The sequence below is a fragment of the Eretmochelys imbricata genome, chromosome 10, assembly GCF_965152235.1.
Source record: "Eretmochelys imbricata isolate rEreImb1 chromosome 10, rEreImb1.hap1, whole genome shotgun sequence".
NCBI lineage: Eukaryota > Metazoa > Chordata > Testudines > Cheloniidae > Eretmochelys > Eretmochelys imbricata.
This window is the reverse complement of record NC_135581.1, coordinates 52,773,272-52,792,202: the sequence shown is the minus strand read 5'-3', so window position 1 is coordinate 52,792,202 and position 18,931 is coordinate 52,773,272. Positions and strand designations below refer to the sequence as shown.

The following is an 18,931-nucleotide window of genomic DNA, read 5'->3' as shown; positions in this document are numbered from 1 at the left end:
TACTGTAAAACACCATATGTGCCAGTTACCCTGATATGATTAGAACACACATTATATAAAAATGAAGAGTTAGCAATAATGTCAAGTGAAGATTCTTAATGTAGCTATCCTTAAATTACTGATTAAGCCATTAAGTGAAAGGTATTTTATGACTTATTAGTGCTTCATTCTAAGAACTACCAAATTATACCATTTGCACAGAAGTAACTGTGCATAAATTTAAAGCAACTATCAACCTAAGTTACAGATGTAGGTCTTGAACTCAGTAATAGGGGAAATGTGTTTTAAAAATAGGAAAAACCAATTGTGAAACCAAAAAGACTGGCTGGAGACTCAGGAAAAAGGGTACTATCTGATTTTTTTTAACTGACCAGATTTCAAACTACCCGACTATACATTAATATTAATTAATAACTTAGTACACTGCATTTTAAAATACCTCTGAACTATCAGTGCTTGTTCATAGTGGTATTACCAAAATGTTTTGACATCCACACCAAAATTACACATAGAATTTTGATGGTCTAAATTGGCAACTTTGGACAGCAATAAAAGAAAAAAAAACATGTTAAAATTTTAATCTGAGAAGTGTAACTGCTTTTTCTAAGTCAATTTTTAACAATATTACTAACCTTTATAATAAGTTGTTCTATTGTCACTGCCATACTTTGCAATCCTGAAACATGTGTCATATTTTCCACCACCAAAGAACAAGGCTGTAACACCTGAAGGAGTATTTGAATTTATGGTTATAAAATAAATTAATTCCAAGCTTCCATCTTTTAAAAAAAAAATTTCCCCACATCTTTCTTCTTAATGGCCAAAGAGAGTTAACACTTAGCAAAAAGCATGGAGCTATGCACTGTTTCAGGGGAATACAGTCCTCCCATACTCGTTTTATGTGGTCACATAGGAGCTATCCAAATATGGGATGCTGGCATGGAGGCAGGAGCTCCAGTAGCCGGGCACCAGATACTTTCCTGTAAGCAAGAGGACTGAAGGGCAGGGAGGGACAGAGCTGAACAGATTCCTGGAGTGAGTAAACTACTTCCTGAAAAGAGGTTAAACAAGTTACTCCCCACACTCTCAGCAAAAGGAGGAGCCCAATGGACTTCCACAGTGCTACTTCTGGAGTAATGCCGTTACCAGGTGCCCATACTTAAGGCTAGCCCTACAGACTCAAATCTAACCCGTAATATGAAGTCAACAGTTTTCTATTAACTATTCTTAACTCATCATTCGTAAGTTAACTTTAGTTTCCTAGCTACAATATGTTCTTGCTATCATCAATTTCTGCTTTATGCTCAAGCTCTAGCTCACAGGCTTGTGCTAAAATCCATGTTTAAATTAAAAACACACTATATAATCAGTGTCTTCTCTAGGAAGAAATCTTTCACTGAATGTGCTTATGCTCCATAGTTTTACAACTTTTTCTGTAATATTTCTATTTGAGATCTGGGTCCCGTTAAAGTAGAACTTTCCCATTTCCTTGGGGGATGGGGAAGGAAGGGCAGAAGCAATTGGAGAGATGGCTTATGGAGCTCAGCCATGTTGGCCTGTAAGCAAATAGAATGAAATGGAGCTGGGGAAATGGGGTTAACAGTATGTTTGTACAAATCAGAAAGAACACGCCACCCATACCAACTTGATGTTTTAATTGTATGTGGCCTCTCTCCACATGCAATATTGACACAACAGATATCAGCAGAGGTGCTGAAGCTGCAGCTTATTTAAGATGAAGGGAATATCACAGCATTCTCCAGTTGATCCCATCACTTTTTGGACTAGCTCCCTCCCCTTTGACCCAAATAGCCCAAATTAGTTATCTCTTCAGGGCATAGTACCATCGCCCTGCCCCCCCCCCCATCTTTACACATGTCTTCATGTTACCCTGGAACTGAGCTGGACTTTGGGGGCGGCGAGGGGGGGGAAGGAAGGGTGTGCGACTGATTAAAGGCTATATGAACCAACAGTTCTGTGTCTAGTTTCCTTGTGTGTGAAGCATGCTAACAGGTTTCTTACAGTGGTGATATTCTTGTCCTGCTTTTCTCTGAGGAAAGCACAGGCCAGCACTTTTACATCCTTCACTTGAGCTGTCATCCTTTGTGCAAGCTTATCAGATGATAAAGAGAAATCACACTGGAATGAAGCTTTTAAGGCAGGAGCATCAGCCTTGGTCAAATTGGCAACAAATACAATTTCTGGGTCCAGGACCACTGCTTTTACTGTCATGTTTGGCCGTAAGGAACCCTCTGGGCAAAAAAGAAAAAAGTACTGAGACATATACTTACATCACATCTTAAATTACATCATCAGAAATGCTATCCAACAATTAATTTATGGTGGATTAAGAAGGGCTGTGATTTTATACTGTAGAAAAAAAATCTTAAGAAACCTGTTCCTAGTTTCTGATCCGAAGCAGGACTTCATGAAGGTTTTCCTCAAATGATGACACATTATGCTGTGACTTGGTTTCATTACAACCATTTACTAGACTAGAACCCTGTGGGTCCTATAAACGATACATTGCATAATCTACCAGTAGCCAGACAAAGGAGCTGTACATGAAAAGGCTTGTTGAAAACAGTGGGAGCCAGGGTATACTACAGCTGTAAAGTGGTCACATAGGCAAAAAAACCACACACAAAAAACCCCACAACTGAATAAAAAGCTACTGTAAACATCTACTTGTAGTTCCTAACATTAAAAATTACTCGATCTCCTATTTCCAAGTCTTTATGAGTAAATTTATCAGAAAGAGATCTCTTTACAGAGCACAAAATTCTCCAACTTGCTCCCCTACAAGAGGTTATACTGAAGTTAGAGTTCCATATGTTGCAGTTGGAGAATCCAAAGGCATGTGGGAAACAGATGCCTTGTGATACCATCAGTAAAAGGAAAGCAAGTAATTGCTTTAACTGAAAAGCTTCAACACTGAATTTTTGCAGGATCAGTCAAGATAAAGCCTAAATTCTTGACCCTGGCCTATGAACAGAAATAAATTATTCATCATATTAGACCACAGCTGTTCTGAAAAACAAATTGCTTCTTTTTCTTATTTCATCATATTCCAGTGTTGGAGCCTTAAAATTCTACCAAGCAGGGGAAGGTAGGTAGGTTTTGGATTTTTAACTAAAAATCCCCCCAAAATTTCAAACTAGGGAACTCAGTGTTGTTTTCAAGTCTTCTTTAGCCAAGGAGGAATTTTACACTCCAAAAGCATATATGCAAGATCAAATACTCTTTGTAACCTGCATTTAAAGTGTGCTGTTTCTCTCTTCACTTTCTTGCTTTCTTCAAAGCAGAGAGCTATGCTTAGACTAATGATCCATACAGCAGTATGGTAATTGAAGTGTGCTTCCTTTGAATATTTAAGTGTTTTTTTCAGTGCCTACAGATATACAGCAACTACTGGGTGAAAAAAATAGGTATGCAAGTTGTTTTTACAAAATTTACTATACCAGGGAAAAATACTTCTATTGTCACTGTAGAAATTGATCCCAGCCTATTAAGATCTTTGGAGAACATACCTAGGTGTTGTACGACAGCAAGAGTTAGATACGATTACTGTTCAGTTCAGTATAATCTTGGCACCTTAACTGACCATATTTATCTTCATTTTGGGGACTTAACCCTTTGATATACTGTTCCACACAACTTCAAAAAAATATCAGCAAGTTATGTTTTTCTGGATGTTTCCTTTCCCCCAGGGACTCCTTAAAAAGCCAAATACATTTTTGCAAACCTTTGTCATGTTTGGGCTTTCCAGGGGCATGCTTTAACTGAGCCTGAGTAGACCTTTCAGTTGAAGCTGTTGGCATGGATTTAATGAAGAAGTCTGCCACTGTTAGCAGGAACTCCACACTGGCGCACACATATAGTTTATCAAGGATAGCAACTACTTCAATCCCATTTGTATCTTGCTTGTAGTTTATATCAATCATATAATTATCTGTCTTGTTGTATTTCTTGTCAATCATTCTGAAAAACAATAAATGTAAAAAACATTATTTTAATTAACTTTTATAGCATTAGAAGAATTTGGATAGAGAAGGAGATTGGTAATGGAATGCATTCTTTCTCCTCAAAGTCACTTATTTCAATATATCCCAACTCCAAAGTAATGAATTCCTTTTGTGGTCTATAAGCAAAGAAACTAGGGACAAGTATGAATTCTATTTTACAGTCATACAAATGTAGTCTATATTTATATATATATAAATGTAGTGTATTTTATTACAACATTTCAAAAACTGATATAGTGTGACAGGGAATGTGAATCAAGTTTTTAAGTACACAAAACCACCTAGCTCTAAACGGGGTTCAGCTTGAGCCAGCAATTCCAAGCTTTATGAAGTTCCAGAGATCCAGGCTTCCTATTTACTTCTCTTTCCGTGTCTGGCAGCTCTATTTTGACATTTGTCCATACTATTATTCCATGGCTCAGCAAATATATTCAACAGACAAATTATACCTAACGTTTATTTATAAAATTTCAGTAAAGCTGCTAATGCCAAGATTCTTCTCATAAGTAATTTACAAGTGGTAACACTTTCACTGCAGCTCTTCATTTGCGGAGCATTCAACTAACCTCGCTGTTACTTTCTGAATCCCTTCTCTGAGATCATCCAGGGTACACGTCTTGAGTTTAATATTAACATCCATTGAACCATCTGAAAACATCTTCCCTGATGATGCCATGAGATGTAGTCTGAGTTCACCAAGGCGTAAATTGTCACTATGCAGTGAAAGCAGGGACTGCTACAAAAACATTGGGAAACATTAATTATGGGGAATGGAAAAACAGGGAACGGAAGATTAAACATAAGTGTATTTCTGCTTATGTTAGAGATTGAATGTACCTTATGATTTGGTTATGAGAGAAGTTAGTTATACTTATTTAGATGAGATTAGAGCATGGATGAGAGCAACTAAGGCTAAGATGCTGAAGTGCATCATCTGAGTCAGATGAATGACAGAGACAGTTTTGTGTCATCAGCAGACTGAAAACAACCCTCTTGACTATACTCCTTAGCTGCGTAGATGTGCACAAACTATCAGGTGTGACTGAAAGACATCCTACAGAAGATCTCTTGGCCAAGAAAAGCAGTTGTCCACAACTGCTGAGGGGAGAAAAGAAAACAACTTAACAGCAGCCTCATTCACTACTGTAGTCCATAGATGAATTAACACCATCTCATGATCAACAATATCAAAAGCATCTGACAGATCTAATACAACCCCTGCAGGGACATGTGATCTATATCCACTATCCAGAGAGATTACTGACCAATAGAACCAAAGTTGTCTTTGTCACAAAGCCAGTCTATATCCCACCTGATAAAGTATAGAAAGCCAGGTGTATATCATTCTTGTAGGATAAATATTTGCTTCATATACTGTGGGCGGTTTTTTGTGTTTTCTTTAACTACCTTAAAAAGTATGAACAATAAAGACTTTGATAGCAATTCATCTGATCTTCCTGAAGCCTATGCTACGAATTTCTCGACTGTTTTATTTGTCCTGTGGCAAATGGGCAAGAATGCAACTGAGGCATCTTCAAACTGCACCAAGCGTACAGGGGAAGGATGACAACAAGGAAGAAAAAAATAACCTGGTGTGATCTATCATGCTCAATTAACTGAAGCTTGTAAGCTACAAATACTGGTATTTTTGCTGCACTTACAGCTACCACGACAAACCACATCAAATTCAGGCTTGCCAAGGCCCTGATTATTATGGAGCCCACTAAACATTTAATAGTTAAGTTGATCCCAATCTCAAACAACTTTTCTTAGAGCCTTTTATCAAACTCCGTTTATGATTCAAGAATTGTGGTAATAATTATATGCATCACTGTTGCCTTTAGGATATTTTATTTGTACTAGATCACTGCTGGGAACAAACAGAATTGGAAATTAAGCATAAATGAGACTAGCCCTTTTTTTGTTTTGTTTTTTTCTGGCAATTCTAATTCTGCTATTTCTGTTTCAGAAACTTCTGGTTTTGGTACTACTACAAGCTTTCAGACATCAAATGATGCATTATGGTTTCTTTCATCTAAAAATGAGTGAGGAAAAGTCTACTTTAATCCGTGAAAGAGTAAACTATACTTTTGGAATGATTAATTGTATATTATTATAACTGGTTTTTTGCTAATAGTTTATTAACTTCAATTCCACACAAACAGTGATGGTGGGGGGGGGGAGGGAGGAGAAATTTATATATTATCTGAAAATTTGGGATATTACAGGGTAAATTTGAGGAAGCTCAGATATTAAGTGAGTGAAGAATGGAATTCATTCTGCATAATTAGCAAAAGTGTGATTAAGGTACATCATCTAGCTACAACATATGTGATTTTTGTCACATCAATCACACCAAATGTTAATTTCACTAGCCAGAGTATGGGTTTAGCCAGGGGAGGAGGACAAAAATCTCAGCTGGGAGCAACTGCCCCCTTCTACTTTACTTTCTCTCCCACCCCACATGCAGGTAGGTGGGATAGAGCACACGTGTCTTGTCACTGTGGTAAGGTAGTTGCTGGATCTCTAGTTATGATGCTGGGAGCTAAAGCTGAAAGCCATTTTTGCGCTCTGAAAGGGATTTATCCCCATATGACCAAATCAGAAAAATGCTCTGGGTTTTTTCACCTTTCACTCAGCCAGAATCTAGGTGTTCTGGTTTTGAGGGTTTAAATCACAACTGTCCCAATGTTGGCTGGTTCCATTGGAGTGGGTGGGTTAGCAAGGGTCTGACAGAGGTTTCTGTAACCCAGTGGCCTGTTTGGGCATTGGTCCTGGGCACAATGTGCATGGTGAATGGGCACACATCTACGTCTCTCACAGCTTGTGGTTCATCTCAGCCTCTCTCCCTGACTTACTGGAAAGAAGGGAAGCAGGTTAGGACTCTGGATTCCAGTCAGAGTCCTTGAGCATGCCTGAGGGTGCAAAAGGAGGGTGGCTTCACAGTTACCCTCAGATTTACAGTCCAACCAGGCTATTGGTGTTCTTTGACATTCGTATCAGCACAACTTTGCAGGTGAGTTGTGGGCAGTCAATCCAGTTGGATTATAGTTTTAAATTAAGTTGGGGCCTCTGCATTTAACCATATTAGGCTGTCTGTCTGTCAGCATTTACAAATCCAAAACCACACAAGAATTACAAGGTCACAACCTGAAACAAACATTTTTTCATTATGCCTAGTGTTTAAGACACACACATACACGCAGAAATTTTTGTTTAATTTTAAACAAACATTCCCATGTGTCAATTGTTGTCAGTGGCATTCCCAGGGGCCACTAAGAGCAGATTTAGCATTTGTTTTTTAGCCACCTACAAACACTTCACATTTTCCAAGATTAGCCTCACTTGTACATCTCATTTGTCTAAACACTTAGCAATTTTTTAAATGAATTGCCATTTTTAGCTCAATAATGCAGTTTCCATTTTACTTAATAAAGCCTAAAGCCCAGTGTAAACTGGAATGATGTTTCAAATACGCACATATGTAATTTTTCATGGGAACTGGAACTGGTTTACCATATTCCTAGTAGTATTTATTAAAATGGAAAAGTATGCAACAATTTTACCCAAGTAGTTCATAAGTAACAGAATGCAAATCTTAAGTTCTACGGCAGCAAAGGTGTCATACAAAGTTAACAAGAATAGAGAATATTTTTATTCTCCTATCGTAAGTTTTACTGACAAAAAAATTGACATTTTTTCCCCCAGCTTTTAGAAGATTTCACCACATACCTCATTACGGTCATTGATGTAAAGAACTATTGAAAGTGACTCAAAATTGAAGTCAAATTTAAGAGTTGAATAATATTCCAAGGGAGGCTGTAATGCAGAAATATCTGTTTGTCCTGAAGTGAGACCAGGATCTGCAAATTGAAAGACAATTTCATACACTCACAACAACTTAATTTTGCTTTTAAAAACCAAGAAGTCTATTAGAATATGTCCCAAAAAGCTTTATAGTATCTTTCAAGTTCAGAAGGTTAAGACTGAATTAGTCCCAACAAAAAGCCCTCCTGATACAATTCAAGGACTGTGTCAAGATCATGCCTGGTAAACAAGACACAGTGTGAGACTGGAAAAATCAATGAACCAAAACTGGTTTATCAGAAACTAGGCCTAATTGGTACACAAAATGAGAGGATGGGCTATTCCACACATCATTCCCTTCTGGGGTCCTTTAAAAAAGTGATTTTGGGGAAAATACTGGCTACTGGAGCTGGCTTAACCACCTCCTGGGACCCTGAGCCTTTGTCATCCCAATATGAAAGATGTCCAGACCAGATGAGGCCAAAGACCCATATGACATTGTCACCTTGACCGGCTCCAGCTGAATCCCATACATCTACTGGGATTAGAGTATTTGTCTCTCTGCCTGCCACATGTCCTTTTCCTGCCCCACCTTATTTCTTCTCTTTCCTATCCCACTCCTTTTTCCCCATGGTGTAATTATAAGCTGGCCAAGACTGTATATTTTGCAACACTGCTGTTACCCTGTGACCAGGAAGAGGCAATTAAAAGCAATGCTCTTTACAGCCTGATGCTGGTACACGTTTTCCAGTTCTGGACATGGTAGATAAGACCATGAGCTGTGCCTCTGTTTCTCCAAACAGCAACGTTGCAAGTGAGAGTCAACACCAGAGACAGAAGCTGCATTTCCTATCTTTGCTTTTGTTTTCTCTTCCCTGTTGTGCATGTCTGCCTTGTTTTGTCTTCTAGGATAAGATTTTAACAGCAACACTAGCACCAATCCATATCTATCAACTTCTTCTCTTTTCTCCAAAAGAACAGCTATTATCGTCTTGACCGTCAAAGGAGGAGGTTTTTCCTTCTAAAACCTCTCTCCAACAAAAGGGAACAATGGATGGTGCTAAAATGAAATCCTTACTCAATACTTTAGATTTCAAATGTTTTAACGGATTTTCCTTCTTTTCTGTATCCACAATAAAAGTTAAAAGAATTTTTAAAGGTGTGTTTGCAATGGTACTGAGCAAGCTGAGATCTGTTTATACCAAGAGCTCTAAACCTTGTTTAAGGCTCTTTAATATGGACAGTGACAGGATCTCGTTAACATCTTTGACTCTTTGGGTCCGTATATTCCAGCTAATTACAACAGCACGCACATTTAAGGACATCTTTCAATCTATCTGGTTTTATCATTTAGGGTCTGCGTGGGTTGTCACTTTACCTGAAAAAACTACATCTATGGAAGCAATTTATTATAATGAATTGACAAATGAAACTTGTTTTTACAAAAGCAATAAGTATAAATATCTTAATAAATATTGTTCAGTTTTTATTCAGCTTCATAGTAGTATCACTACGCTTCCCTTAGCTACAGATAACCAATGTTATACTTTCAAAGTACATGCAATTAACAACTGAAAACAGCTCATCTTTTTCTCAACTCGCCAAATTTTGGATTAAAGTTGTACCTTCACAGAGATGAGAATCACTTTGATCTTTTTCCTTTTTTGTTTTTTGAGCTTCTTGAAGGGTCTGTTGTGTAGCACTAGACTGGGAAGAAGCATCTCCAAGGTTATCCAGCAAAATTTTCATGAGGACAGTTAGGTCATCTTCACTGACAGCAATCTGTAAATTGTCAAACACAGCTATTTCCAGTGAAGACATTCAACACCACATATTGAGAACTTGCCTCTTCATTAGTAGTACCATCACCACATTATCCAACCTAGACACTTCAGTCCAATACATTCCATGTTAGTGAAGGTCTTTTCTTTCCAGCAATTCCTACCAACATTCTAATTAAGGGATGTTTCCTCTTTAAACAAGATTGTACTTTGATTGAAAAACACAATCTTGGCTGAAGAAGCCTATAAATTCTAAGATGAAGAATATTTTTCCTTTTTCCAAGATGCCATTTGCTTCTTTTCGATTTAAACGAAAAGAACCTAATCCACCACTTTCAAACGCTTGCTGGCCCCACATATCTTAATGACTATTTAATAAAAGAGTGAGTTAATTCATATGGAACAGAATTCCTTTGCCAATGAAAAAAAAGCAGGCAACATTAAGTCTGGGAAGTGTTAAACTATGACAACTCTTTTTATGACCGAGTAAATAAGTAATTCAACATTAAGGAATCCTAATGCAAAATAGAAAGTTATGAATATATAATTATTAATACAATTTACGAGAAACAGCACTACATCTTTACAGGACAATTCTTAAAGTCTCTAGAAATGTATGCTGTTAACGCATTTAGGTTTTACAACATTTGAATAACTACATTGGGCCTCCTTTGGTGCCATGCCACTAATGGATTGTGGCCATAGGACAGACATCTCCAATCCCTGGCCAAAAGGGCCTGATACATCAATTCCCTCCTCCTTACTGGTACAGGGGTTAGGCAATCCCTACTCTGATTCCTGGCTAAAATTTGGGACTCTTGAGCCCATTAAAATGGGACTCTTGCTACACTGTGAACATGATGGGGAAAGAAAGTGAGAGGATAAAGCTGAGGTCTGATGATTTCTCTTTACAATAAGAACTGATAAAGACTTAACATTCACTCAAATAACTGTGTAATACAGGGCAGTCAAACTAAGCGGAGTTTCAGAGCCTGCAGCTTAGCTTCTGGATTCTAGCAAAGCAGTTTTCTTTCTTGCTCTGATAAAGCAGCCAGGTTTGGTCTGCTTGTGTTAAGTTGCTGCATAATAAAGGAAAACTCATGTGGATGGATACAGCTGGCTATTAATCCAAAAGACTATGGTATCTGAGCTCTACCAGGATCAGTTGATCCTAAATACAGGCTTCATTTTATATTGTTTAATTTATTGTATCATGCACCCAAATCATTCAGTATTGGCCATCTGACTACAATGAAGCCATACAACATCTGGCACCACAACTACATTAGATCACAGTCAGGCTGGAATTGTGCATGACTGGGAGACAGCCAAGGAACACCCTAGTACCAAATAAACCAGTATTCTGTAAATATCAAGAACCTAAAGTGCTACAAAACAAGTTCTGCCTAATCGTTACAGAAATCTATTACTACTTACAACACAACAATTAGTTTGCTGTGGCGTTACCTGCATAGGTTTTAGGTCTCCTTTGATCCCAATTGCTGGAATATCGTGATACCACGCTGCAGCTAAATTTCTCTGAACTGACAAAACCAGATTTACTGGCTGTAAAATTTCAACATCTGGTTGAGAAGCAGTGGGTATAATACTCCTGAAAACACACAGAAAAAGATTAAAGTAACATCTGTTGAATCTCTGTTGACATACAGGTCTTCCCCTACTTCTCCACGAGTAGCTGGGAAATTGGAGAATGGAGCAGGTGAAAACCTAGATTTCTGCACAGAAACCATGCCCAAAAACAACAACTTGGAGCTTTGCCCTTCAGCCTTTTCATGGGACTGCAGCAATAAAGCCCATTCAAATCTCAACTCAGAACCATATCTTAAATGTTTTAGTTTATGTATTCATGAGAAAAGGATATAGTGGTTGCCACTAGCAAGTAAAGATTTCCACAGATATCACACAATCTCTGCAGTTGTGCACTTCTTTTCTATGTAAAGTATAGGGTAGTGCAGTATCACAGGTACCACTGTGCAACAACTGTAGGTAAACACTAGCTTGTCAGCAAAAACCACTGTGGCAAAGCCAACCATCGTATGTTCCTGGAGAATATATGGAATACATTCATCTCTACTACTATACGTAACAAGAGTGTTTCCCACGCAATAATGTATTAATTTATTTCTACTGATTTTACATTTATGATGCAAAAAATAAAAGTATATAAAATGTGATAGAAGATATGAGCCTGTGTGTGAATGTATATCTGTATTCTGGTAGTGAAAGGTAGTGTCTTGATTGTAAGTTTACAAATTAACCACAAGACCCTTTATACTGTTCATGTGTCAATTCCAAAGAACCCAAGCCAAGTATTTAAAAAAACCCAACAAAACAGTTTTGTCCTTCCAGGAAACCTAGGAATCCAACTCCTATCCTCTAAAAACAGTGCTAAATAGAACAGGAACTAAAGAAAATGTTTTTTTTAAAAGCAGATTTAACAATTAACATACTGAGCCTCTTCAATCAACCACTTTGCTTTTCTGCTGCACAACTTCCCTCTCCCCCATGACATCTGTACAACCTGTTTAGGTATTACGTTTTTCGAGGCACAGGCCTTATCTTCTTACTCTATGCAGAGCAGTATTGGCACTTTAACTGTTTTCCAACACTAATTATAAACATTCAGTATCAAGGGAAACACAGTAGTTTATACCTTGATAGCTTCAAATGAGTGAGCTGCACATCCATGCTGTCAATGACTGGAGGGACAGAAGATTTATCTGTGAAGTCCAATTTAAATTCATTCTGAACTCTGATCAAACCAAGATCTGCTACCAGAGCATTATGGGAGACCGAAGACTCAGGGATGACTAAAACTGGAGCTTTTAAGTTGATATCCATTGAAAGGCGGAAGCTCTTCTTAGCAAAATCTTTCATGCTGGAAGCAGCCATTTCTGCAGCCTGGACTGTAGCTGCACTCAGGGCTTCCTTTGCTGCTTGGAAATTGTTCAGGAAGTTCTGTTGGAAAACAGCATTATCTCACGTAGCACAAAAATAAACACTTTACATCAGGGTTCCCAAACCGTGGGCCATGACAGTCGTGGGTGGTCCGCTGGTGCAGCTATGGGTGGAGTTGGGGGTGGCATGGGAGGCAAAGCAGACAGTGACAGAGGGCAAAGTGGAGCCGCTGGGAGGAAGACGAGAAGCGGCCAGTCCTGAGAGGCAGCGGCTGGAGGGTTCGCAGCCATTCTGACTACGAGCCACCACACCCTGCCAATCCAAGAGCGTCAAGGACCCTGGAGTATTGGCCCCACAGCCCTCCCAGGGACTGGGTCTCAGAGAAGCTGCTGTTTCCACCTTGACAACGCCATGATCAGAATCATCATAGAGAATGGCCAGGCCTGCCCAAACACCTGCCACTGACAGCCCCTGAGCCTTTCCCTCATTCCTTGGCAGAGGGTGCCTGTGAAGCATGCCAGGATGCTGGGTGGGTGATTGAGGCAGAACTGCCAGGTGACAAGCTCAAGGCACTCAATAGGCTGCTGAGGCAGAGGTTGTCAGTGGGCTGGCTGTCGCACCTGCCTTTGCGCTCTCGCTGGCCCTGGTCCCTGCTCCCTGCTAAAATATAGTTAAGTTGCAGTTCACAATTCTTAAGTCTATCTGCCTCACTTACACGATCATCTGCTAGCTAAGATTCTAACTCATGGGTACTCAGTGTTGAATTCAACCCTACTTGGAACATGCATCTAAAGCAGGATGTACTGTGTACATTTATGTCTAGTAGTTGTACTTTTGGTTGATAAGGTATCTATATCTGAAGGGTTTACGCTCACATTCAACTATTCATACATGCTAAAACTAAGTCACCATATCACTCCTGTTCTTCATCATTCCCCTTCATATTTATCAACCTCTCACTGAGTGGTGCAACTTTTAAACATTATATGTTCAGGGTAAGGAACTTGGTCTTACATGTTTATGTTTCAGAGGCACAAAGTGAGTGAGGTAAAATCTTTTATTAGACTAACTTCTGCTGGTGAGAAAAGTTGGTCCAATAAAAGATTTTACCTCACCCAGCTTGTGTCTCTCATATCCTGGGATCACCACATCTACAACAACACTGCATAAAACAGGTTTCTGTCTTGCATTCTTGGGCAGCACAGAAACTATTAACTGAAACTAAATGTACCAAATTATACATGCTAGTAACAACATCTTACCAGAAGTGACATGAAGAATTTATGGAGATAAACTATCTGAATGCAGCCCACTTTTAGACACATTTTACCATCCACTTTGGACATATCGGTGTAGTCTTCTCCTTCAGTAGCGTTTGGATAAAGGACCATTTTGAATCGAAACACTTCCTCTCCCACTATGGAGACAGCCTGGAAGAATTGAATTGAGCTATTTTATTAAAGATATGTATTTAGTATCCTAGAGTAACCCTTTGTTAATTCTGTCACAGCCCAAGAATGTAACACAAGCTGTCTAAAACAAATAGGATGTAACCACGAGTGGATTAACAAGCAATACATGTGACTTGGTGGTGATGGGGGACTTCAATCATCCAGACATCTATTGGGAAAATGTTACAGCAGGGCAGAGATTATCCAACAAGTTTTTGGAATGCACTAGAGACAACTTTTTATTGCAGAAGGTGAAGAAAGCAACAAAGGGAGAGGCTATTCTAGATTTAATTCAGACAAACAGAGATGAATTGGTTGAGAATTTGAAGATGGAAGGCACCTTGAAATGGTACCTAAGAAATGGCAGGAAGGCAAACAGTAGAATTAAGACAATGGTCTTTAACAAAGCAGACTTTAGCCAACTCAAAGAATTGGTAGGTAAGATCCCATGGAAAACAAGTCTAAGGGATAAAACAGAGTTCAGGAGAGTTGGCAGTTCTTTAAAGAGACATTATTAAGGACACAAGCGCAAACCATCCCAATACTGAGGAAAGCTGAGATGTATAATGAGGGACAACCCTGTCTTAACCAGGAGATCTTTAAAGACCTGAAATGCAAGAGAGTCATAGAAGAAGTGACAGGTTTCAGAGTAGCAGCTGTGTTAGTCTGTATTCGCAAAAAGAAAAGGAGTACTTGTGGCACCTTAGAGACTAACAAAGAAGTGGAAACCAGTGCAAATTATGAAGGATGAATATTAAAAAAAACATCACAAGCATGTAAGGACAAAATGAGAAAGGTCAAGACACAAAATGAGAGGCAAACAGTAACAAGAAAACATTTTACCAATACATTAGAAACGAGAGGAAGACAGAGGACAAGGTAGGCCCATTACTCAATGGGGAAGAAAAGAGGGTAATAGAAAATGCAGCGTGAAATGCCTTTTTTGTTTCCATTTTCACCAAAAAAATTTAGCAGTGATCAGACGACTAATATGGTCAACATCAGTGTAAATGGGATAGGAGCTGAGGCTCAAACTGGAAAACAACAAGTTCAGAATTACACAGACAAATTTGATATCTTCAAGTCAGCAGGGCCTGACAAAGTACATCTTAGAAGGATCTTGCTAAAGGAATCTCTGAGACATTAGTGATCATCTTTGAGAACTGGTGGACAGTAGCTATCAATGGTTCATAGACAAGATGGAAAGGCATGTCAAGTGGGATCCTGTAAGCATCTGTCCTGAGTCCGGTTCTATTCAATATTTTCATAAAGATTTGGAAAATGGCAGAGAGAGTATACTTAAAGTCTGAGGACAACACCAAGCTAGGAGGGGATTAGACAGGACAGAATTAGAATTGAAAATGATCTTAAACTGAAGAAATGGTCTGAACTAAATAGGATACAATTCAGTAAGGACAAATGCATAGTACTATGCTTAGGAAGGAATAATCAACTGCACAAATACAAAATGGAAAATGACTGCCTAGGAAGGAATACTGCAAAAAATTATATGGGGGTTACAGTGGATCACAAAGAGTCAACAATTAAATACTGTCACAAAAAAATAGCAAACATTCTGGGACATATTAGCAAAAGTGTTCTAAGCCAGAGACACGAGAAGAGATTCTTCCACTGTACTCAGTACTGATAAGTCATCAGCTGGAGCATTGTGTCCAGTTCTTGGCACCACAGTTCGGGAAAGATGTGGAGAAACACCAGAGGTAAGCAACAAAAGTGGTCCAAGGTCTAGAAAATATGATCTTGAGGAGAAATTTGATAAGAGTCTTCAAGTACATAAAAGGTTGTTATAAAGACGAAAATAAATTCTTCTCCTTAGCCACTGAGGACAGGACAAGTAGAATGGGCTTAAATTTGCAGCAAGGGCGATTTAGGTTAGATATTAGGAAAAGTTTCCTAACTGAAAGGGTAGTTAAGCACTGAAATAAATTACATGGGGGTGAAAGGGCGTGGAATCTCTGATCACTAGAGGTTTTAAGAACAGGTTAGACAAACACCTGTCAGGATGGTCTGCATGACCTATCGAGGTATCTTTCAGTCCTACGATCCTATGTTTAATACAGCAAATGATGGATACACAAGTTTGAGTGAATCCAGTCAATTCTATTATCTCATTTAGCCATTACTGGAGATTTTAGTCATTTTGCCAAAAGGTAAATCAGAACACTAGCCTAAGCAAATAATGAAATGTTCAAAGGAAAACAGAAAAGGAGTACTTGTGGCACCTTAGAGACTAACCAATTTATTTGAGCATGAGCTTTCCTGAGCTACAGCTCACTTCATCGGATGCATACTGTGGACGATGCATACTGTGTCCACAGCATGCATCCGATGAAGTGAGCTGTAGCTCACGAAAGCTCATGCTCAGATAAATTGGTTAGTCTCTAAGGTGCCACAAGTACTCCTTTTCTTTTTGCGAATACAGGCTAGCACGGCTGTTACACTGAAACCTGTCAAAAGAAAATATTTTACTTTCCTGATTTAAATGTAGTTTATAAACTCAGTTTTTTAACTTGACAATTTTTGAAGCAACACATTTGTCTTCCACATACATATCTCGATAAAATTGATTAAGCAATTGATTGTGCTCTGTTTAGTCATACAGTATCTTTTTTAAAAAAATCATAATTTTCATAATCTTATCTCATTGCACAAGTCACCTTTTTATGAATGGTCTTTGGATCAACATTTGTGATTATGATGTCTTCAAGTCTGGAAAAAACCTTTATCTTTTTAGTTTTCATAGAAACAGAAGCATCCATTCCTGATGAAAAAAATCCAATTTTAGTTCATAGTAACAACAGGTAATCCATTTTTGCTAAAATTCAAAAAAGAATGTAACAAGCTGTTCAGCCTTAGGAGTTTCTGATCTAACCATTTACTTGATGCCCTCTACCACATATTCGTAGATTAGTGATGAAGAGACAAGACCATTTCTAACTTTCTCTGAAAATACAGGGTTGAGTACCAGTTACTAACACTGATGAGTGCCTAACTCTTAGAGAATTTCAAGTCCACAGCATTTCTAGTGAGTTAGCAACTCAAGGTTTTTTCAGTTCACCCTATTAAAAACTAAGCACTTGTGTATCTTTGGCAAATACACTTTCCTCCATCACACATGTATCTTGGCTATTAAAAATCTCAGATTAATGCTCAGTTGCTCTCTCATCTCCTGTTACAAATTTAAGTAAATGCTATTGAAATATTGATGTATAACTTCTACAGTAGCTTTTTAAAACTTAGGGGGGAAAAGCAATGATCCATCTTCTTAAATTCTACTAGTCAAAATACTTAACTGATAACTTACCTTGTATTTTAATGTCTGCAATGTTACATTTCTGATCACAGACAAAAATGTTGAATGCATTCAACTTCACAGTAAGTTTCAAGTCATATACATCTTCATGGGCTGCACCACTAGATACTACGTAGCAGAAAGAACCATGGTCAGAAGAGGGCACATTCATCCCAGTAATTTAACAGATGCAAAACATCTTGTAGTAATTAAGGTTTATATATATACACACTGTTCAAAAGTTATCTGTTGCAACACCTTGGAAATCTTAACTCTATTTGACCAAAGCTACAGCAAAATCTGATTACATTGTGTAGAAGACTGATAATTGTTCTGGGACAAGAACAGCAGCCAAATGAAATATAGGCATAGCAATCACTTCAAAACAGAATATGGTTACATTTTCCATATTTGTCCTCATTTGAAACTTCCTCTGAGAATAGTATAATTCCAAACACAATTAGTAGTTCATTCTTTACATATTCAGGAAAGAAAACTAGACTTCACAGTGTGGTGAGAAATCACCCTCAACACTGTCTATCCTAGACAGGAAGGGAAGCCTGCAGGTGTAGGGAGAAAAGCAGCTCCTAAGACACAGACCAAGACCAATTAGGACAGTCAGTCAATTTCAAGCTCAAGCCTATCAGGCTTAAAAACAACCCTTAAAAACGGCCAAACTAGCCAATCCTTAAATAGCTTCTAACAAAACTCTCTTTACTGCCCCCATCACTAGGTTACAGGCAGCGCTTGCTGATATGAGCGTTTAGGATTCCCCTTATAAACTGTGTTTCCGTATAGTCAGAAAGTTGGCAAATACACGGTGAAGTTTGGTTGATTTCAAAAGATACAAGCATTCATATGGAATTGTCATATTAGGCAGCAAGAGGAGGTAGTGGCAATACACTTATGAAGCACTAAACTTCAGGTATGTTTCACTGCTGTAATGTGTAGTGAGTTTTCATGAGTCACAGTCCAGTGAGGGCATCTGACAACGAAGCCTCATCCTCTGCAGCTCCAAGTTTTATAGGACGTTCGACTGGCCTTTTCAAATTGTCATGCTGTCTCCTTCAGTGAGATGTTAAGGCTACCAACAATTTCTTGCTACATGTTTGAAAAATGCAATGAAGGGGTATACATATTATGGCAGCTAACTTGTCATCTTTTACGAGAAGCACCCTTGTTTTTCCACAACCATTGTTAATGTTCAATTAGAATACTACTCTATTTACCTATAAGGAATAGTAAAGAAAGGTATTTGTCAAGTGACCAGTTTTAATTCATTCAGGTAATTAAAGTTATGCAAGAAGCTAATGGGGAAGAAGTGGGAGTGTGAAATGATCATAGCTAACCTCACTAATTCATACTAATGAAATAGCTTAACCATTGATAAAGCCGGGTTTGTTTATTTTAGACTTTTGGTGGATGTGAATGTCAGGCAAATTAACCAGTCAAGGTAATGGTCTATAAAAATGAATTCACTATTTGGGAAAATACCTAATGGTAGAAGTATTTGTGGAACAAGAAAGTGTTTAGCAATTACCAAAAAGAAGATTCAATATCCTTAGAAACTCATCTGTGATTTTTGTTCAAACAGATATTTAACATTGTGATTTACTATTGTCTTTTTCCAGGTAC

At 38.3% G+C, this 18,931-nt stretch overlaps 1 protein-coding gene across 1 annotated transcript in view; it reads right to left on the bottom strand.

Annotated features, from left to right (window-relative positions):
- VPS13C (vacuolar protein sorting 13 homolog C) overlaps positions 1-18,931 on the bottom strand; it is a 195,735-nt gene that overhangs the window by 75,364 nt on the left and 101,440 nt on the right. Inside the window, exons 41-51 of the mRNA XM_077828389.1 lie at positions 17,309-17,425; positions 16,662-16,765; positions 13,795-13,962; positions 12,288-12,592; positions 11,081-11,225; positions 9,458-9,614; positions 7,758-7,888; positions 4,592-4,761; positions 3,746-3,981; positions 2,023-2,252; positions 633-725 (exon numbers count right to left, since the gene is read on the bottom strand). Of these exons, the coding sequence (XP_077684515.1) occupies positions 633-725; positions 2,023-2,252; positions 3,746-3,981; positions 4,592-4,761; positions 7,758-7,888; positions 9,458-9,614; positions 11,081-11,225; positions 12,288-12,592; positions 13,795-13,962; positions 16,662-16,765; positions 17,309-17,425 (1,856 nt within the window). The remainder of the gene's footprint in view (positions 1-632; positions 726-2,022; positions 2,253-3,745; positions 3,982-4,591; positions 4,762-7,757; positions 7,889-9,457; positions 9,615-11,080; positions 11,226-12,287; positions 12,593-13,794; positions 13,963-16,661; positions 16,766-17,308; positions 17,426-18,931) is intronic.